We start from the raw sequence: 20518 nt of genomic DNA on the forward strand, positions 1-20518 counted from the left end.
GTCAATATCACCTCTGGCCACATGGGGTGGCTGTGATATTGATTAGGGGGACCTGAGGTATCACAGTGGTGGGCATCAGTACAAAACTCCAACGGAGATGCTTGCATGGCAGAATTTGGGTTGGCAAATGCCTTTGCTATGTCTTTTTCCAGCATTATCTGTTGAGGGGTAGGTAACAAACCTCTTCCATCATTCAATGTGCTAGTGAAATACCCTGATAATGCTCACGCCCTGACCGTGTGTCTATAAATATGTACATCTATTACCACACATGCAAAGCAATGGAGTCCTCCTTGTTGGCTGGGGATTGATGATGGTCTCAAGTTGCAGTGGGGGAGGTCTAGTTCGGATATTAGGAAAATCTTTTCACTTGGAGGATGGTGAAGCACTGGAATGGGTTACTTAGAGAAGTGGTGCAATCTCCATCCTTAGAGGCTTTTTAAGGCCCAGCTTGACAAAGTCCTGGCTGGGATGAGTTAGCTGGGGTTGGACTAGATGACCTGAAATTTTCCAACCCTGATCTTCTATAATTCTATGGTTTCCGTAAAATCACTCCATTTCACACGCTCAGATCTGATCGCTTAACCACATCCCAGCGATCCTGGTCAGTTAGAATAAGCAGCGGCCTCTCCCTTGCCTCTGAAACAAACACTTGTGGAATTCACCATTGTTATAGGGCTCCGGAGAGCACCCTGCAGACCAGCTCTCCTTGTGGTCCAGGGGTTGACGCACGGGACTAAAAATTCAGATGTTCTAAGGTCTAGTCCGCTTCCAATGTGCACTTCTTGATGGAGCTGCTGGGGCTAAGATTTTCAAAGGAAGTTTGGAGTGTGACTGGCATTGAAAAGCCCAGCCTCCCTGCCTCAGTTTCTCCATCTGTCAAATGGGGATGATGAAAATGGGTCTGATTCGCCTCGCACTTACCCCAGTGTAAATTCATTGGAATTATGCTTGATTTACCTGTGTTTGTGAGCAGAACCAGGCCCTCACCTATTTCCCCTCATTTGGATTCATTAGCCAATGCTTATGAAATACTTTGGCCCCGAGAAGGGCTAGGTATGACTCTCCTTCTCCCTTGGAGATTTTCTCTTGTACCTGGCTTTGCTCGGAACGACTTGGAGTGCAGCTAAGGTTCTCCTCCAGCCCAGCAGGATGACGAGATGAAACATCCTGGCCAGGGCAGCTCACAAGATGCTTCTGGACTAGCACAGGGATTTCCTCCTGGCCAGTGTTGAGTGTCAGCTGGGAGTTTCGCCTGGAAAATAATCAAGCGCTAAAACATTTTGACAAACTGGAAAGGGTTCAGCAAAGAACTGCACGAATGATTTGAGGTCTGGAGAACACGTCTTACAATGAGAGAGTGAAGCAGCTCAGTCTATTTAGTTTACCCAAGAGAAGGCCAAGGAGTGCTTTGATCTCCGGCTGTACATGGGGAGATGATTTCTGAAAAAAGGTGGCGCTTTAATCTAGCAATAAACGGCAGAACAAGATCCAATGGCTGGAAACCGAAGCTAAATACATTCAGGCTAGACACAAGGTGCAGATTTTATTTATTTATTTTTAAACAGCGAGAGTAATTAACCATTGCAGCAGCTTACCAAGGACACGGTGACTTCTCCGTCACGTAATGTCTTTAATTAACCTAGCTCAATGAGAAGTCATGGGCCTGATGCAGGAATCACTAGGCAAGGGTCCCTGGCCTGGGATACGCAGGAGGTCAGTCTAGATGATCACTGTAAAATAGCTGTGAAGCTATGAAAAACATCAAGAGCATTCCATTAAAAACAAATAAGTGCATAAAAACTGTGCTGTGTTCTAGTAAGCGTAAAGAACCCCCTGGGGAACAAAATGACCAGCCTCGGCTAACCTGTAGTGATTAGCATCAGGCACATGAAGGCAAGCTTCGGACCCTTGACTCCAATGTCTCTGGCTTCACTGCTAACACCCATTCCAAGCCCTCTCCCCAGAGGGACAAATCTTTCCACGTCTATCGTGCATTATCCGTTGCAGTCAGATAGTCCAGCCACATGGCGATCACTTGCTAGTCCTAACAGGAGCTGGAAGGAAAAACTGGAGCTCTGTTGAGTCTCTGGCCAGTCTGTATTTATCACGCAAGGGGCATACAGCGAAACCATCTCCCCAATGCATAGGGCACCCCTCTCCACCACATTGGTGCCAACAGCACAGGGGGCTGGGAATCACCCGATAAAATGCAGGAGACACCATCTGGCTCAACTGCCAGCAGCTTCTAGGGGCGGCCTTGTACTGGAATGGGGCCGGTCAGGATTGACGAGCAGGGTGAGAGCTCTGTGGAACCCCCTGCTGGAATGGCCACTGATCTGTCTATGAATGCACCCCACTGCCTCCCCGATATCCCTCCCCTGCTGGCACCAAACAAAGCGAAGGTCTCACACAGCGATTCTTTCGGGTCTTTGGCCCGGGTGAGGAGATCTTGGTGCATGATTTATTATACACCCTTAGTCAGGCAGCTCTGGGGCACAGACTCCTCAGGCTTGGCTGAGAGCAAATGTGAAATCAAAGCGTGGGGGGGGGGGGGGGGGAAATCAACCCATGCTGGAAAGACATTCAGAGCTTCCAGGTACAGCAGAAACACGGGGAGAAAAAGCCACACACGGGCGGGGGATGAAAAGGGGTGGTTGACACTGAAATTGACTAATAGCAGCTGGGACTTTCCCCAAAGGTCATGGCTGAGGTTAGGAAGAAGCCAAGAACATGGAAAGATTTTCCCGGCTAGCTCTCCACAGAGCAGAGGCACGCTGAAAGAGGAACAAGGGCTGGAAGGGCCAAGTCTGAGCTAAGCGGGCATCGTCACCCTTTGCAGATCTCAAAGGCCAGCCCTGATTGCAGCCTGTAAACCCCCACCTCCACCCCCATGTGCCCATTGCTTCGTCAGAACCCGTCATCATCTCATTACGAGACAAGGCTTCTGGTGACAGTCTTGCAGTCTTAATTCTGGGGAGTGCTGGGGCCGGAGGGGGCGAGGGAGACAAGTGAAGGCAGGCGATGTCCCTGCACCAACCACAGCAATCGCAGTCGTTGACACCTCCCCTCCCCAGCCACAGCAATCGCTCTGTGCTGGTAGCTAGTGCCATAACCAAGGGGCGACAGAACGCAGCCCAGCGCTACGACGCGGGTGCAGCTTGGGGGGAGGAGACAGGTCCCTGCAGCCAGTGCTCCCTTTTGCTCTAAGCCGTTAGGTTCCCGGCAAGCTGCCATTGGCCCCCTGCTATAAACTAGCTGGTCAGAGTAGACGCCTGCCTGCTTCAGCCTTCCTTGTCGGGGAGGGGAGGGGACTCCAGTCCTAGTCTCTGTTTTAATCTGCCATCCATGGTGGAGCATGGTGAAGTCACTAGGGGACGGGAATAAACCAAAGCCACCGTCACAGCCGGGTGCAGATTGAATGAGGAACGGGTTAGTTGGAAATGCTTCACGCACGCGTGATGCGTAACCAGCGGCAGGATCTCAAAGGACCATGATGCTGCAAAGGGAAATGGAACAATTCAATAAAGACTTTTTTTTCGCTCTTTGGGATCTTGTGGTATCATTGCCCCACTTACAGCTGCCCGGCTCAGCTGAGGCCTGATTCAAAGCCCACTGAAGTTTCTGCATCAGCTGCAATGGAAGGTTTGAATCAGGCCCCTTGTTCTTTATAAACGTGGCTGCAAAGGGATCATACAGCAAAACCGTGCTGTTATTTGACAGACACCTGGCGCTGTCTTCACGCGATAGCACCGAAGCAGCTCTCCATCCCGGCACTGGATCTATCCTGAGTGCAGAGAGCTGGAAAGCACCTTGCTGCATGGACCTTGCTCGGACGTGGCAGGCCAGATTTTCAGCGCAGCTGCAAAAATGAGCGCACTTCCCTTTGGCCCTGCAATGCCCCGTGGTTACGTGCACAGATGGCCATATGCACGCACAGCCCGCCAACCCCCAGGGTGCAAAAATCATCAGTCGGGCCCTCCCCCCTTCCCCAAAATGAAATTGGCTTAAAAACCATGAGATTCTTATTTGCCTGCTTGTTTCCGAGCCTTTCGGGTTCATGTCCTTTTTCCTACAAAGAGAAAATGCCTTGAAAAAAAGTTCACATGAAAGCTGAGATTCTCATGTGCACAGAACCCTAGGAGCTGGGACTTTAAGCGAAACCCCAAACAACAAGACGCGCACAGCAGAATGGCAGACTGGAGTTGGTTACATGCAAGCTAATTCTCTGTTTACATGGGCCATTAGCCGGCCTGCCCGGGGTTCGTGTTTTAGGCACGCTCATTTTCTCCAGTGGCTTTTCTCGGCTTGTCTCAGGTAAGAACTTAGTCGAGCTGTAACTACGTCTCTGCACTAGGGGACGCCGCCAGCAGGTAAGGGGCACAGACGAGGCTCCTGTTTTTCTACCCAGGGCATGGCGCAGCCTCTACAACTACCAAAGCTTGCACAGAATGGGGCTGTTACGACTGGCACATAGTGTTCGAAGCCTGGAGTTTCCCTCCATGTCCTTTAGTTCCTGCCCCTCCTCACCCCGCCCCCCCAAGGACATTGAATTGCATGTGCTGTTTACCAAAGAAGCCCCCTCTCTATGTCCTCGCTTTAAGGTGCTGGGCGTCCCTGCCACCACAGACAGCTACCACTGAGCGCTGGTCAATGCGCAGAGCAAGCAGCGGCATCCCATGAAGCTGGGACTTTCCTCCTGCCAATCCACCCGTGGGTTTGGCAAGCCTAGAAGCCCACGTCCCTTTGCAGCATTACACTGGGCATGTGCAGCCTGGGGGGAGGGCAGGAACGGGGGTTGCACCTTTTGGGGTGCATTAAAAACAAAGACAGACACGTCAGGGCTAAGGGCTTCGTTACGCCCAGCCGCCCCCAGCGGCGCTGGGATTCTGCAGCAGGGCTGCTGCAGGCCTCCAAACGCCGGAGGAATGCAACGGCCAAAGGGAATCTACCACCGAGGGAGCTGAACGAGCAAAATGCACGTCCTGCAAGGAATTAGTGTGTAACCTGGGCTGCTCCGCCGCTCTGGAGCGTGGGGACATTTCGCTCTCTCTGCACCATGTCCGGGGCCCTCGTACCTCTGCTGCCAGCAAAACCTCTGGGACTCCCTTGTTAGTGAGCTGCCACGGACCGAGCCACTCTCCCCATGTGACTCTCCTGGCGAGTATCAGAGAGGCACGTTTTCGTAGGGATCCGGGCCAAGCCACCAACTATCACTGAGGTTCAGAGCTTAGCAGGATTGGACATTTATATGGCCATCAAGACGATCCAGTCACCATACATAAGGATTAAGATTAGAGCCTTGGAAGGTTTATAAACCCTACAGCATGAGCCGACCTCCCACAGCTGGGGCCGGGCGAAATCTTTCCCTAGAGGCAGGTTATTCCAGGACAGCCTTCTGCAGGGTTTCTTGCACCTTTCACCAGCCCCTGGGCCAGCCCCACTGTCACAGACAGGCCATTTCCCCTCACGCCATGTTCCGCTGCCGTTAAGGCGCAGGAAGCGAATGATTAGTTGTCTGCATGGGGCTAGCGCCTAGGAGCCGCAGGCCCCATTGTGCTAGGGGCTGTACAACTGGGCTGGTTTCTAATACCTTGGCACAGCAACATGGGTGTCGAGACCAAGGCAGGTTGATGCTTTACAGATGCGTGTCCCAAGAACGGAGGAATCTCTACAGGGGAAACCCTGTGGCCAGCTAACAAGCAGCAGACCTGCATGCCTAATGAAATCAAGGCAAGCCGCGTGCAGAGAGCTGCCCAATCAATAAACACGCCCTCGGACATGGTTTACCATGAGACCGCCAAGCCAGCACCATTAGGAACGTCTAATGCACGAGCAGCCGTTACCTACCGTCCAGCGGCAAATGCAGTCCAGGTGCTGCAGGGGAAGGCACCACACCGGATACTTGTTGCACGCTGCACTGTTGCCCCATCTCAAGGGCCTGGAAGAAACACGGTCTTTGGCCTGCCAAGCCAATGCCAGGTGGGCAATAGCAGGTCCCAGCCGCGTGCTTCGCTGCTCCCTTCCACGGGGAAGTTAGGCCACATTCAACTGCAAATAGCTTCTCAAAACATCCACCCAGGATTGACACCCTGTGCTAGTCCCCTAGCTGTGATCCCCCAGGGAAATCACTCTGCCGGGGAGGATTTATTAACATCGAATGAACACAGATGGGTTCTCACTGTCCCCCAACCCCGCAGCACCCCCCAGAGGCCTCTGCGGCTCAAGCCCCCGCTCCCCAACAGCCACAACTCTGGGGAAATGCAAACCCAACCCAGCTGCTCAGACCCTGGAGACAGAAGGCTGCTACTTAGCTCCAGAACATGGACAGCACAGGCAATAGCAGGCCAAGCAGCTATTGCTTCAGGTCTCAGCATTAGAAGAGAAATGTAGGACCGGCAGGACACGTCAGCTGCTCCAGTCCCCGGTACTGAGGCAGGACTAAGTATCATCTAGACCATCCGTGACAGGTGTTTGTCCAGCCGGTTCTTAAAAACCTTAACCTTACAAAACTTTTTTAAAAATAAAACGATGGAGATTCCACAACCTCCCCAGTGATTTGTTCCAGTGCTTGACTCCCTTTGCACTCAGGAAGTGTTTCCTAACATCCAACCTCATTGCCGGCGCTAGACAGTGAAGTGGATGATTCAGTCACTTCAGCCCATGCAATCCCTGCTGAGTTGTTCATTTTAATGACAGTTGTAGAGACAATTCTTCCTTAAAAGGCAAGAAAAATCTCTCAGCTCAACTCGTCCTTCTTTGGACGTACCACACCCTCTCGGTTGCAACTGGGCCGCTCCAATTTATACTCGAGGTGGGCAAAAATTTTCCAACAAAATATTTTTTGGTGGCACATGAATTTTTTCAACAAACTGGAAGTCCCCTTTCGTCAAAAAGTTTGGGGTTTTCATTGAAAACCCCCAAACCTGAAATTTTTCAGTTACTGAAAAAAACCCCCAATAATTGTCAAAAACCTGAAAAAGATTTCTACAAAAAATGTAGATGCAAACAATTTTTGTTTTGGTTTTCACTGAAATTGTTTCAGGGGCCGGGGGGTATCAAATTTCCTGAGCAGCTCAAATTTATACCTCGTGGATGCGTCTCTTTCCCTGAAAAGCTTATGATTTGGTTAGAAACAGGACACGCAGCTCACGCTTCTCCAGCCTGAGTGATGAATCTTTTAGCCCCGTGAATTATATTCAAAAGCAAAACGCTAGAACGGCTGGCGGAAGGGAATAGATAGATCACCAAATTATAAATCTGTCTTGCAGCTCTGATGCTATTACGCATGGACGAAGGCTCAGATGGCAGCGGCAAAGGCTGGGAGTGATTGATCACCCACTGATCCATCTGGCCCCAGATTCGCTCTCTGATAGAAAATAGCGTTCTAACAAAGCACCATTAGCTCATAACTCATGCTATTTCATGGATGGGAGATAACCTTAGCCTGGAAATGCCATCCCATCCCTGCCCAGAGCATTACAAATTGCCCGGCGGGTGCCACCTCCCCAGGGGGACATCATTTATTCACTGAATTGACAGCTAACGAAACTTAATTACAAGGCAGTTTAAGGCTGGGGAAGTTGTCAAAGACTCTGCGTTTAAAGCTTTGATGAGCTCAGAGGCTGAAAGCAGGCCGGCATCCCCTTTTTCCATTTGCATTCTGGGCTGCTGGCACGGCTAGTCGGCAGGCAGTGGGGTGTGAAATCACATCTCCTGGAGGCAGGGAGCCAAGCGCATGGTTAAAATGAGGAGGAGTGTCTTCTAAAGGCAGGGTTTAAATGGCCAGTAGGAACACGTTCAGGTGTTAATCTGTCTCCCTGGAGGGGGCCAGTTTCAGCTTTTTGCCTGCTGGTGAAATCTGATGTGACGCGCTGGGAGAGGAAGGGTAAAGAAGAGTAACGCCCCCAACATGGCGCTCAAACCCATGACACTGAGATTAAGAGTCTCATGCTGCATCAACTGCACTAGCCAGGGAAAAAACCAACCCTTCATCTTTGCATTAACCCTGAGAAGCGGGGCAATTCCCGAGATGTGCTGGGCTGAGACAGCAGAACAACCTAAATGCCAATACATTACATGTGTTTCCACTACAACTTCAACAACCACTCCCCATCCATGCAGCTCTCTCTAGAACAATCCCACAGCTGCATCATCTTCCGGGACACACTAATCAGCTTAAACAATGGAAGCGTACAGCCAACTGTATACAAGAAACGCAGGGCTCACCACACCTGCCTTCACAGATCCAGTAACCACCCCAAACACACCAATAATTCTGCTACCTACAGCCAGGCACTCAGATATCACAGCATGTGCTCCGAGGAGAAAGTCTAGGATATCCACACACTGAAAATTGCCTTCACCAAACAAGGACACTCCACCCGAGAAGTAGATCGCATCATGGAATGGGCAACCCAGAAAGAACCTGCTTCACTATGGAAAAAACCCAATGACCATACACCCCTTGTTGTCACCTGCCACCCCACACTGGAACCCCTATGGGGCATCAAGCAATTACAGCCCACAACCCCCAAACGTCACCAAGTGCATCATCAGAAGCAAACGTCTCACAGACTAGGCTAGCTCAAAGTGGCACCAGACCCTGCACAGATGCAAAACCTGCAGACGTATCTCCACCGCCATGATGATCAATACCTGCCACGACACCTCTGAAGATTCAGGGGTCCTACACACGCCTATATGTGGTGTACCTCATCCAGTGTATCCAAGAAAGATGTGGCTGTAACCAGACAATCACTGCGCTCTCGAATGAACTCACACAGGAAAATGATAAAACACAAAACCCCGTCATTGGCGGGTGAACACTGTTCACAAAACTAGTCTGCCATAGCTGACCTCTCAGTCCTCATCCTCCATGGAACCATGCACATCACCTATGAAAGATGAGCCAGGAAGCTGACATTCATGACTTTGCTAGACTCGAACAGTTATGGACTCAACGGAGACACTGGGCAAAATCTCACTACAACAATCTGTAATCCGTTAACCCTTCTTTGTCCTGTCACGTCAGGGGCGTTAATTGCCCACTGTGTCTTGAATGGGCAACATGTCTTAACGCCTTGTGCTGAACTATCTGTTCCACCTTGTATTTAGCTGTGACGTTCCGAGTACCTTTTCCAGACCCGAGGAAGAGCTGAGAAAATGTCTCTCTCTCACCAACAGAAGTTGGTCCAATAACAGATACTACCTCACCCATCTTGTCTCTCTCATATCCTGGGACCAACATGGCCACAACAACACTGCAAACAACTTCCTTTAAAGTCAGGATTTCTCTTCATCTGGGTGAGGCTGAAAAGTCACTGAGCCACCAGCTACTTCAGACTTTGATGCTGTATTTGATCTTTCTGCCACAGAACTAGGGCTGGGCGGGAGGGAGGTGGACGTGAGAACTAGGTGGGCCGCTCCAGAGATTTCAGAAGCACAAGGCACAGTCAGGAGCAGCTGGTTAACAAGGCGTGAAAAGCACAGATGTGCACAGCTACAACAAAGCCAATTGGGGCATCCCGGGATTTCTCAGGTGAGGTTCTGGAGGTCGGAATTTTGCAGGAGGTTAAGAGATGTGCAGGGCACAAGCCCCAGATAGTTCTTTCGCGTAAGCAATAATCGTAACACCTAGAGCACAAAAGCATGGTTAAAAGAGGCAAACAGGGTCAGGACTGCTGGGTTCTTTGCCCAGCTTGGGAGTGGCAGTGCTTCCCAATGGTTTCAGCAAGTGACCTTCCCTGCAGAAGTTATGTTTTTACATCAACATCGCTATCTGTTTGGCTGTAAAATCCTAGTGCAGCTCTGCAGTTTTCACCTCACATAGCTAGTCAAGGTCAATCCCAGGTTGACCTCAAATAGCTACATGGAGGTGAAAACCACCTGTGGCATGTCTCCGTTAAGTCGATAGCTGGCTCCATGCAAATCACACGTCTTCTGTGTAGTGAAAACATCACCTATCAAGACTCCTGGGTTCCCTTCAGGGTTCACTGCACAACAGAAATCACCTGACTTTACTGTTTACAAAGGGATTTCAGACCAAGGTGAAAAATCACTTCATTAGGGAAGGGCAAAGTCTAATAATCCATGCCCCCCCCCCCACACACAATAAAAGGAAACAGCGGGCTACCATCATTCTCTCTTCGGTTTACCTTGAAAAGCCTCAACACAACCTGCCCTCAACGTCCACACACACAAAGCCAGGCACAGTGTCTTGCAGAAGGCAGAGATACACCAACAACTGAATCAGATTTCACATTGTTTTATTAAAATAAAAACCAAAGGTTATAACTTGATAAAAGGGTTTTTTCTTTCCCCTTTTCTTGGCAGTTCAATGTCCAGTTAAATTATTTGGGCAATTAAAAAATAAATGATCACAAGACCTAAAAGTTAGACACCGAGTCAGGACAGTCACAGTCCCAGAATTGGCCATTGTACTTAACTCACTGGAAGACATGCAGAAAAGCCATCAGCTCACTGTCACACCATGTGTGAGCACATACAGTCAGTGATTGCACCAATAGATACTGTTGCTTATGACCTTGTAGTGATTCAAGAGCAACAGGTTGCTCTCCAAGGCATGAAACCCTCCTCCTTTACGTGGAAATTCTGTGCAATTCAATCCCAGGAGAAAGCTAAGGGCACCTCCAATTAATAGCCATCATTTTAAAGGCAGTTTCTAAATCCACGGATGTGGCAGCAAAGAAAAAAGAAATCAGTGCAAAGCATCAGCATGGGCAATCAGCTGTGCTGAGAATTCCACCCACCCTCCCTTCCCCACCACGCCGCTTTTACATGGGCTTCATCCTCATCCCTGCAAAGATGACCAGCAACGGGGGAATGTAACTGCGTCTCCAGAGCTTTGATTTTTAACGAGGAAGGGAGGGGGGCCAGCGGGAGGTGTGGTAGGAAGCATGGACACAGCAGCTGCTGTGCTGTTTTACATAGTTTAAGTGGTGTTTTCTCTCTATTTACTGATGCCAGTGGAAGACAAGAAAGGAAAGGCATTAACGGATGAAGAGCAAGGTAGGAAATATATCATTTCTCTCTTTCTAGTAACTGTGGGCTCCACGCAGCTCATACCAGGAACAAACCAGTGAAATACCCAGCTATTGTCTTGCTCTTCTTTCTTACAGCTTATAGAAGAAAAATGTGATTTGGGAAAAAGACTAATTAGGGTGGGAAGAGACTAGTTGTCTGATGCTCTCCTAATACAACAACAGATTCCTTTTGCTGGGCAGTTATGGTCAGGGTTGAGGGGCAGTAAGAATGAAGGCCCATGCTCATTTCCAGTGATTCCAAACAAAGTGGGCCCAGTTTACAAAGGATGATTTCCCTCCTCCCCCCAGCTGCCAGTGCTGTAACACCAAGCAGTGTTTTACAGCATCACCCATTGTAAAGTTTCAAAGGTGAAGACGATTGCGATGACGCACCAGGCAGAGCGGGGTCCAGCACTGCCAGAGCTAACAGGAGGAAAGACTCGGTGGGGCACTGAAGGAGACAGGTAATACTGAGTGCTTTTCCCTCAGTAGATCTCAAAGCATGTCCCCCCACGTCACAGACAGGGAAACCAGAGACACTTAACAGTCTGATTTGCAGAGAAGCCAAGTAAACCCAACGGGAACTGCCCATGTTCAGTGCCCAGGACAGCAGGGCCCAAGGAACTGGCCCGCAATCACTAAGCAAGTCAGCTGCACAGCCTGGAACAGAACTCAGGTCACCGAGCACCCAGCCTGACGCGCCGTGCTGCGGCTCCTAAGCCCCAGACACACACAGGGCAGCTATGTCAACTAAGGTGGTGCCACAAGCAGCGACCCCCTTTCTGAGCTCAGGCATCATCTCTTCGACGGGCAGCTCAGCTCTCCCCCCTGGTGTTTGCTCTGCCCTCATGGCACCATGAGCTGGGCCCTGCACTTCACCTGGAGACCAGCCTGGGGGACCCTCAGCTGCAGGAATACAATTGGCCACATGAAGAGGCAACAGAGGCTGCCCCCTCTTTGTGGGTAATCACACCGGTCTCAAGGCTGGAGCTGGCCAAGGCAGAGATCTTCAGCTTCCCCAGACACCTGAAGCTGACAAAGCCACATGTCCACCGGTCTCTGACACCGAGACCGAATTGCTGGGACCCTGCCCGAGATGCAGGGGAGGACCCAGTGCTATAATGCAAGGCATCGACTCCCCCTCTTCACCTCATGCCAGCTGAAGGGCCACTTCCCTTCCAAAGGCAGCGATTGGGCTGGATGGACAGACAGCGCTCGTCCACTTCCTTCTCAGCCTGAAACCTCTGGCCAGCACTCTCCTCGTGCCATGAGAAAAGCCAGCAGCTGCAGGATGGGCGCCCACATGCCCTCCCCACCGCCGTCACCTGCTCAGAGCTGCGTGAACGCTGTGTCCCTCCCTTCCCACCAGCTCCAAGGACGGAGCAGCACCTACCCCACTAGCCCATTGTGCTGGGAGTTGGACAGCAGCCCTGCCATGGGCAGTTTGCATCCCAGAGGACTCACTGGGCAGCTGCCCGTGGGAGATCCAGGGAAGCAGCCTGCAGAAGCCGCCGAAAGCCATGTCAGTGCTTAGCGACACGAACGGGGAGAGCCAGCTGGCTAACTGCCCTGCCCTTAGCAAGATGAGCCATGCGCTCCTTTGTGGGACCCTGCAGCTAGACACCGGCCTCAGACAAGCAGCAGTTTCTGAAGCTGGTTTTTTTCTCAGGCCTCCAGATTCTCTCCGGCCCTGCTTTCCCCACCTCGTATTCAGGGAGAGTGGGGGGGAGAGTCCAGTCGCTGTAGCGAGTGGAGGATGGCACCAGGGGCAGGCTGTGCAGGCAGGAGTGCTGCTGCCTTTGTGGTGCCCAGCGGAACGGCTTGTTTCAAGTCACCAGGTCAGTCCTGCACAGTCCCTGCCGCCCCCAGCCCTTGTCAGCACGCATTTCTCAAAGCAGCAAACCGGCTCCCAGAGAAAGGCACAGCCGAGAGCGCTGTCAGTGCCTGTCGGGGGGTCGGGTGGGACTCAAGGGCACAGGGTTAGGTCAGGCAAACACATCTGTGTGGCACGGGCACGGAGGGGACCTCAGAAAGCAAAGCTGCTCAGGGAACCTGGAGTTCAAACCCAGTTCAGCTCAAAATCGGAGGCTGCTTCTGAGCTGCCCGCTGCATGCTCACCAACATCTTAAATGGCAGCAATCCAGGGAGGCTGGGCTCCGGGTTTCTGGCACAGGCGTGCTTGTCACGTAGCCCCCCGGCAGGCCAGGAGTGGCTCCCTGGCATCTCCCATTGTTCCCTCCTCCCCATGCCATGGCACAGAACGGCATCTGAGCTGCCCACTGAAAAGCACCATGACAGGTGCCTGACAGCCGGCCCTGGAGACCGACATCCAAGCAGCACGGATAGCGGCCAGGCCAGCTTAACCCCCACGCGGAGAGCGAGCCAGCCCCGGAGGGCCCTGCCATAGGGTAGGAGGAGATCTCTCTAGAGCCAGGTCAATCCTTTGCCAGGGGGGCTGCTGCTTTTTATGCCGTGGCCACCTGTCTGCTGGACACCCCCAACGCGTTTACGAATCTGGATCTCCTCGGAGGCAGAATTAGCTGGAAGCAAAATGCACATCAAATCCTTATCTGCTTCCTAACCAAACAGGGCAGCAAGAGGCCGGCTGGATGCAGCAAACCCAGACTCTCATGGGAGCCTGAGCTCTGGGAACGTGTGCTCCAGGCATTCCCTTGGCACAGGAAGTCCTTCCTCCCTGCGAGAGGCACTAAGCTTTAGCACAGGGTCACCACACTGTCTCTCTCCCCCCGGCAATGTTCTGCTGTTCTCCGGAGCGCAGGGGGCAAGCCCTGCGCTGGGGCTTCCAGGTGAGCCACGCAAGAGCTGTCAAAGCAGCAGCTGGTGTGCAGAAGGGACAAGCAGTGGGGAGTCTTCCCAAAGATGTAGCTGCTGTGCCATGGGTCCTAGCCCGCCAGCTGTGCTGCTGCGCATCTTGGAAACCAAAGGCCAGCAATGCTCCGAGACATGCAGCGGCCCCGTGGGGGGTGGGAGGGGCGCGGTGGTCAAGCAACCAGGCTGGCCAGCTGGTGAGAGCCTTGGAAAGGTGCCCATGTAGAACAGGAGGAGGGAAGCCACCGGCACCAGTGATTTCCTCTGTTACTTGTGCTTGTGCAAAGGAGGCAGCGCTGTGACTCCCCTCCTGGGAAGTGAGACTCAGTCAATGAGGGATTTGTTTTACCTGCAAACACCAGCACCCCTGCACAGGCCTGTCTAGCACCCTGCCACCCCTAGGGGCAGGCAGCAAAACAGCAGTGCTAGCAGGAGCTAGCTCTTCTCTCAGAGACATGGACCAACAACCTACGGGTGTCTGCTCTGGCCCGTCCCGGCTTCACCCACACCCCAGAGACGGGGACAGGGAGAGGATGGGAGGCCGGAGGTACATTTGCACCAGGGGACGGGAAGGGCTGTGAGTGAATGAGAACAGGGGTTCCCCTGGCCCATGCTGAGGGATCAGCACTGCTGGGTAACACTCCTCGGCCCAGCATACAAGGTGTGTCTCAGCCGGAGGGCCCGGCTATTCCCAGCGGTGCCCCACGGCCTGGCTACTGGTTTTCACGAGGGGTCCAACGTCACACAGCTGCAGGGGGGGCTGACTTGGTACTCTGAAACACGATCAGCGAGGCAATGGCTTTGCGGCAAGGGGGCTCCTTTAATGTGGTGGCTTCAGCCTGATTTAAAAGACACGTTAATTTCTGATGTTCCCTAAAAGTATAAAAGCGAGAGGGCAGGCCTGGGCAGTGCCCGGCTCCGCACGGCTGGCACCACTGGGCGCCCGTCTCCATAACATGATTCCATCAACATGGCCTGCTCACAGCCCTTCCGGCAACCCCCTCTCCTCCCCCCGCACACCAGTCTGAGCCCACAGGCAGCTTCTCATACGGCCGTGCCCACGGGGAGAGGCAGCCGTCGGCTCTTGCCACCCTCCTGGCTCAGTTCTGTGCCCTCCGCTTTCAGCCACTCCATTTTCTGCTTGTGCTGCTGCACGGCGTCGGCCACGCGGGCATCAATCATGGCCTCGGTGAGGACGCCGTCCTCGGATGCATAGGCTGCAGCCTGCAGAGGGGAAGAGAAGAGCAGCTGGTTAGGAATGGAAGGCCCTTGATGGCATTGAAGAAAGCTGGGGCTGGCCTCCTCCCGCCCGACATTCATACCACACTCATCACCATGGTTCCCAAGCACCAGGCACTGAGCCTTGTCTATCCTGCTAGCCACCAGTGCAACTGCCCCAGTGCAAACAGGCAAAGTTGCTATGGGCACGGATGCTCGAAACGAGGGTAAGATTCACTGGGGCTAAAGGCAGTTTTGTCTGTCTGTACTAGATGCTTGCTCTGAGGTAGCTGCCGTTGGGGCAGAAATTAGGGCAAGTCTCCATCATGCACAATTTCCGTTTTTTCCCCTAAGAACGATCAGGCAGCAAGTCTGGTCTCCCCTGGAGGGTGAAGGAGCTGCCCTGAGAGCTCTCAGCCCTCATGTGAAGGGCTGGAGTCATTTTCACAGAGATCTTCCTTCCTTTGTGACAGGCGTTTGAATTAAATGGGAGTTAACATACAGACCTTCCCCCGCTTTGCCTCCAGCGTTGGAGCAGCCTCCCTTTTTTTAATTGCTGAGGTTTCACTTGCTTCATACTGATGCTATTGTAACCCTAGTAATTCTCCAGTTATCCGCAGGATCTTCCGGAAAAACTGAGGTCAGACAAAGCCCTGAACTTCTAATGTCAGCAAATAGTAAAAGCAACACGCCCGTAGCTTTTTGGTGGTAAAAGAAAAAACTCTTCTAGGGCTTCTATCCACATCATAAAGCAGCAGAAAAAGACACACACTGGTTTACCTGCAAATGCCACTCTTCACTTGAAATGTGTTTCCACTGGGAATCATTGCAAGGGGGGAAAAACAAATGAGAGAGTCCCTCTTTTGGCGGGACGGGGCGGAAGCCAACTAAACACACACAGCCTCTTACAAAATGCTAGATACAAAAAACCTGAGACAAAAGATTAGCACAAAATTTAAGCCGGATTATGAATTCACATCGATCTCCCCACCCCAGTGCAAAACCGAGATCTCCAGACAGCTTATGCCTCAGAACTGAGAGGTTTAAATTATCACAAGGCAAGAGCTACTCTTCGTCTATCGCTAATGAAAGGTGCTAGACGGATCACCCTGCAGTCTGAAAACTTGTTTGTCCACAGATCAGGTGTGGCAAGGCAAAGCAATCCCCCCACCCCTGATCAATGTGCTTCAAATGCTGACCAAAAAGGTGGTGAAGCCCCATGTCCATTTAATTCTCGTCATCTCTACTAGGAATCCCAGTCAGGGTCTGCTAGTTGCAGTGGTCAGGAGGGAGACTCTCCCCTCGAGGCCAAGTTCCAAGTAAATCAAATTTTTCCTACCAGTCCTTGAGAATTGGGGAGAGGGAAGATGGCATCTGCAGAGCCATCAGCAACAAAGCGATACGCCAGCAGCTATCAAGTTGGGATCACCTCTAGTTTTGTCCCGTTTGTCCGGCTGAATTAGAGTAGAAGCGAAAGGCAGAGACCACGTCTGGCGTTTAGAACACATCTCGTGCACAAGCACCCGGCTCCATGCATCATTAACGCAGAGGCTGCCAGGCAACAAGGTTTGCAGCATTGAAGATGCAGAAGCCTATGCAATGCAATGGCTCCTAGCTCCCGCAGGTCGTTATACAGGCAGACCGAAACCAGATCCAGGAGGGAGATGCTGCGCAGCACTGTATCAGTGGAGTAAAGGGGTGGCCAATAGGGGGGAGGAATCGGAAATAGTTCTCTCCTAATCATGAAGCACAAGGTTCCCAACTCGGTCCTTGCCCCTCCTCCCATCCACCCTGACCCTCTTCTTCCTCAGACAGCTGGCCAGCTAGCAAGGGGAGGAAGGCTTCTTTGGCCATAGCACAGCGCTCCACCGGACATGCAGACGGCTGTGTCTGAATCCCAAAGAGTGAATCATCCCCTCATGCCTCCACCCCTGGAGTTTAATCTTGCAAATTTCTGCTCCCCCACTTGCCCTAGGCAAAGATTTTGTGGCAGACAAGTTAATTTATCGCCATCACCTTTGCAAAGGTGGGCACGTAGAGTAGGCTGGAGCGGGGAAATCTGCACGACAGCTTTGCTCGGCTGCTGCAGTTAATGCCTGGGGGAAGCCAAGATCCACAGGAGACGGCAAACCTCCCCAGCGCAAAGAGGGTGGTCCGCGAGTAGAATGTGTTGCTTTCTAGCTGCAATGGGCAGCTCATCACAGGCTTCCCCTCATGGAGCCAAGGGCACAGACCTGGGCAGGGAAGCTGATTTAGTGAGGTCAGGACCCTCCCTCCCTGCCGACCTTCCTCCTCCTGAGTAGCTGTTTGAGCCCTTGTCAGGTGCTGCTTTGCATCCCAGCTCTCAAGCCCAAGCTTTCTCCCGAGCCGTAACTACTTTAAAACCTCCTAGAGAGATCAGCACACGGTAACGGCAGGCAAGAGGGTCCATTGTTTACAGGAGGCTGGGTGCTGAGCGTAAGGGCCTGATGAGGCCCTTGGCACAGCAGTGCAGCTCACTCCTGGGTCACCTCTTGGGTCAGGTGTCATTTATTCTGGAAGGAAGATTCCTGGCCCCCCTGCTGATGCACCGTGGGATAAGCCTGCCCAACCTCACTGCGTCACAGATCTGCACCTTGGAACAGGGGTAAATTCCCACCTCACAGGGGTGTTTGTGTATCTTAAAGTTTGCAGACAGTCTCCACGCCCTTGGCTGGGAAGCGCTTCAGGGCTGCAAAAGGTTTTGAAAGGACAACGTGCCAGGGGTGCCACACACTTGTCCACGTTCAAGCATTTAAACCAGACAGGGAGGTTTCTTGCGGCGTAGCGACGTTGCAGCGTCCCATCCTGCAGCACGTAGGCAAAGGAGCCCTGGCATCGCTTAACGACCAGCCTGCCTGCAGGATGTTCATTATAAGGTGACGGTAGTTGGGCAGCCCCTTCTTCCCCCACACCTGCTGTGGTGAAAAGGCTCCTGGTCCGGTTTGAACATCCCTTCTGCAGCCCCTTTCTTCACTGCTGTGTATTCCTGCTGAGGATGCAGCTAGCCAGCCTAGGCTGTGCCCCCAAATCTGCCTGTTTTCCTGTGGGGCAAGCCTGTAGTCGGGAAGATCTGGCATTTTAAAATGGGGTAAAGTGCTTCCTTGGAATGCGTGTATGCACCTACGGTGAACAGACAGACGGCATTTGCTTCTTTCCTGCTCTGCCACTGCATAGCCCATAAATTCAATTGTGAAAGCTTCAGCAATGCTGTGCAGTTCACGCTCTGCTGATTTTCTCAATGACTTTCTATAAATAGAAAGCCCAGGGCCCTAGCTATCAAGAAAGCAAATGGGGAAGCGGCTGTCCCTTCTGGGAGTAGCTTACACTCTAAAATCAGCCCCGCGCTTCATTTATATTCATACTTCGGTCTTCCGTGCGGACATATTTTAACTCATTTTCTCAAATGCAACTTTGCAAGCTTGAGCTCTTTTGACCCAGACACGGAACAATTCTAAGGCAAAATTAAATATTTTTGGAGCTTGGTTAGGGAACACAGCATAAACCTCCACGATTCTTCCAAATCTCCCCTCTTCAAGGAGAGAGATTTTCACACTCAGCTGACAAGCTCTGATCTGTACGCCCCAGGTTGTGTTTACCAGAGATGGCGCATCATAGGACAGTCTGTCCTGTAACAATCTCACCTCAAACACCCTTCAGCTCAAAGCACTTTAGAAACATTAATTCTCATGACACCCCTGAGAAGCAGGTATTCTACAGATGAGGCACAGACAGGGTAAGGTCTCACAAGTCTGTGTCAGAGAAGGGAAAAGAATGCAGGAATACGGACTACAAGTCCCCTATTTCTAACTGTGGGGCAATTCTACCATTGGGACAGAGAACCATGATTCCTGGGGTTCTCTTACAGTGAAGTTCTGGGAATCTTCCCTAAGTTAGCAGATGGTGGCTGTAACAATGAAAACTCCTTTCTTCTGCTGGTATTCCAGAGCAGTAAGAGCAGCAACATATCAATAAGTTTCAATTCAAGATGCAAGTCAGGAGCTTGGCTAGTACTGGAAACATCTTGGAAGAAAAGAAGATCAACAGTGGAAGTAAATTTAATCTTCTGCCGTATGCGTAAGGGTCAGCTATGGAGAATGGAAAGCTACCAGGACAAAGAGGAAGTCAGACATAATCTTTTTAAAAAAAAAGGAGAGCCCTCACACCTAAAATGGATTTCTATCATGCAGACTGTTAGCTGCTCATTGGACAGAGATACAGCTCTGGTGCTAGAGACTAGAAACACTGACTTTCTGCACCTTAATTTTTATGGGTGAAACCAGAAAAGTCTTGGCAAACAGCCAAACTAAAACTAACTGACTGTGACCCGAATGTTACATTAGATCAATTTTAAATCCAGTTTACAATGGGATTAAAACAGTATTCGCTGTAACAACTATCCTGATCCTTATTTAGGCAGGATGTTAGGGTCAGCGGCAATGCTGTTCACACAGCACATGAATACATATTAATGTGAATTACTGGAGGCTAAGTGACATAGTGGGTCTGTGAAAGAGTCTTTCACTTCTGCAAACCTTCGTTCACCTCTTTATTAGGACAGGAGCAAACAAAGTTTGATAGTTTCTTATCTGCATCCCCGGCTGGATGCTCATCAATATCATAGAACCACCAGAGTTTGGTATGACTGGGAGCCCCAAGACTAGATGATGGTGACTGTAGGGCCTAACAGCCCGAATGATGGATCAGGACACAGCAATAGCAGGGGGTTGCAGGCTGAGACCGAGGTGCATCAGCAGAACTGCTGGGTTCCAGGACCAATGGTGTACTGGCAGAGCTGGGGCACTGGGACAACGGACTTTGCAATTCACGATGGAGGTGCACCGGCACAAGAGGGCATGTAGGGATGAGGGAGTGCACACGTATGGAGGAAGAGCACAGGCTGGTGTGATTTATGCCGCAGTAGCACAAACCCTGCATAGCACCCTCCAGCTGTAACCCAGCAGCTCAAACCCTTCGCTTGTGAACATCCGTTTCACCCAAAGTCATAGGTCTTTTTGACAGCTTTTTAATAGATGTGTTCTCTGCCTGCATTTCTCCCAGGGCTGCTGCTGATTTGAGAGGGGAAAAAAAACCAGACGGCTGACAGCACCAGGCCTAGTGCTGCCTGGTGTTTCATGGGTGATTTGATCAGGTTTAACTGGGTGGAAATTAGAATAGAAATCCAATGCAACACGGCCCTGGCCTGCTTTGGGCAGTCAGAGGACAGATCTCCTGGAATGCAGCAACATTTTTGTGTGGCTCCAGCCTGCCATTTCCCTCCTGCAGCATTCGGTGCTCCTGACAGACACTATCCCTGGCTTTGTTCAGTTTGAGACACATGTAAGGAGGTTTAATGATTACAGACAGCCACACTGCAAACGACTGTTGGAGAAAAAGCTAATTAAGAA

General features: G+C 51.5%; 1 protein-coding gene across 1 annotated transcript in view; it reads right to left on the reverse strand.

Annotated features, from left to right (window-relative positions):
* Nucleotides 1–13809: 13809 nt before the first annotated feature.
* The window catches only part of LOC137165786 (ATPase family AAA domain-containing protein 3-like), a 59928-nt gene continuing 53219 nt past the window's right edge, over nt 13810–20518 (reverse strand). The window contains exon 16 of the mRNA XM_067567233.1: nt 13810–15098. Coding sequence (XP_067423334.1) covers nt 14919–15098 — 180 coding nt within the window. The 3' untranslated portion in view covers nt 13810–14918. The remainder of the gene's footprint in view (nt 15099–20518) is intronic.

This window comes from Emydura macquarii, unplaced genomic scaffold, assembly GCF_026122565.2.
Source record: "Emydura macquarii macquarii isolate MOO-44397 ecotype Brisbane River unplaced genomic scaffold, CSIRO-AGI_Emac_v2 contig_2768, whole genome shotgun sequence".
NCBI classification, from domain to species: domain Eukaryota; kingdom Metazoa; phylum Chordata; order Testudines; family Chelidae; genus Emydura; species Emydura macquarii.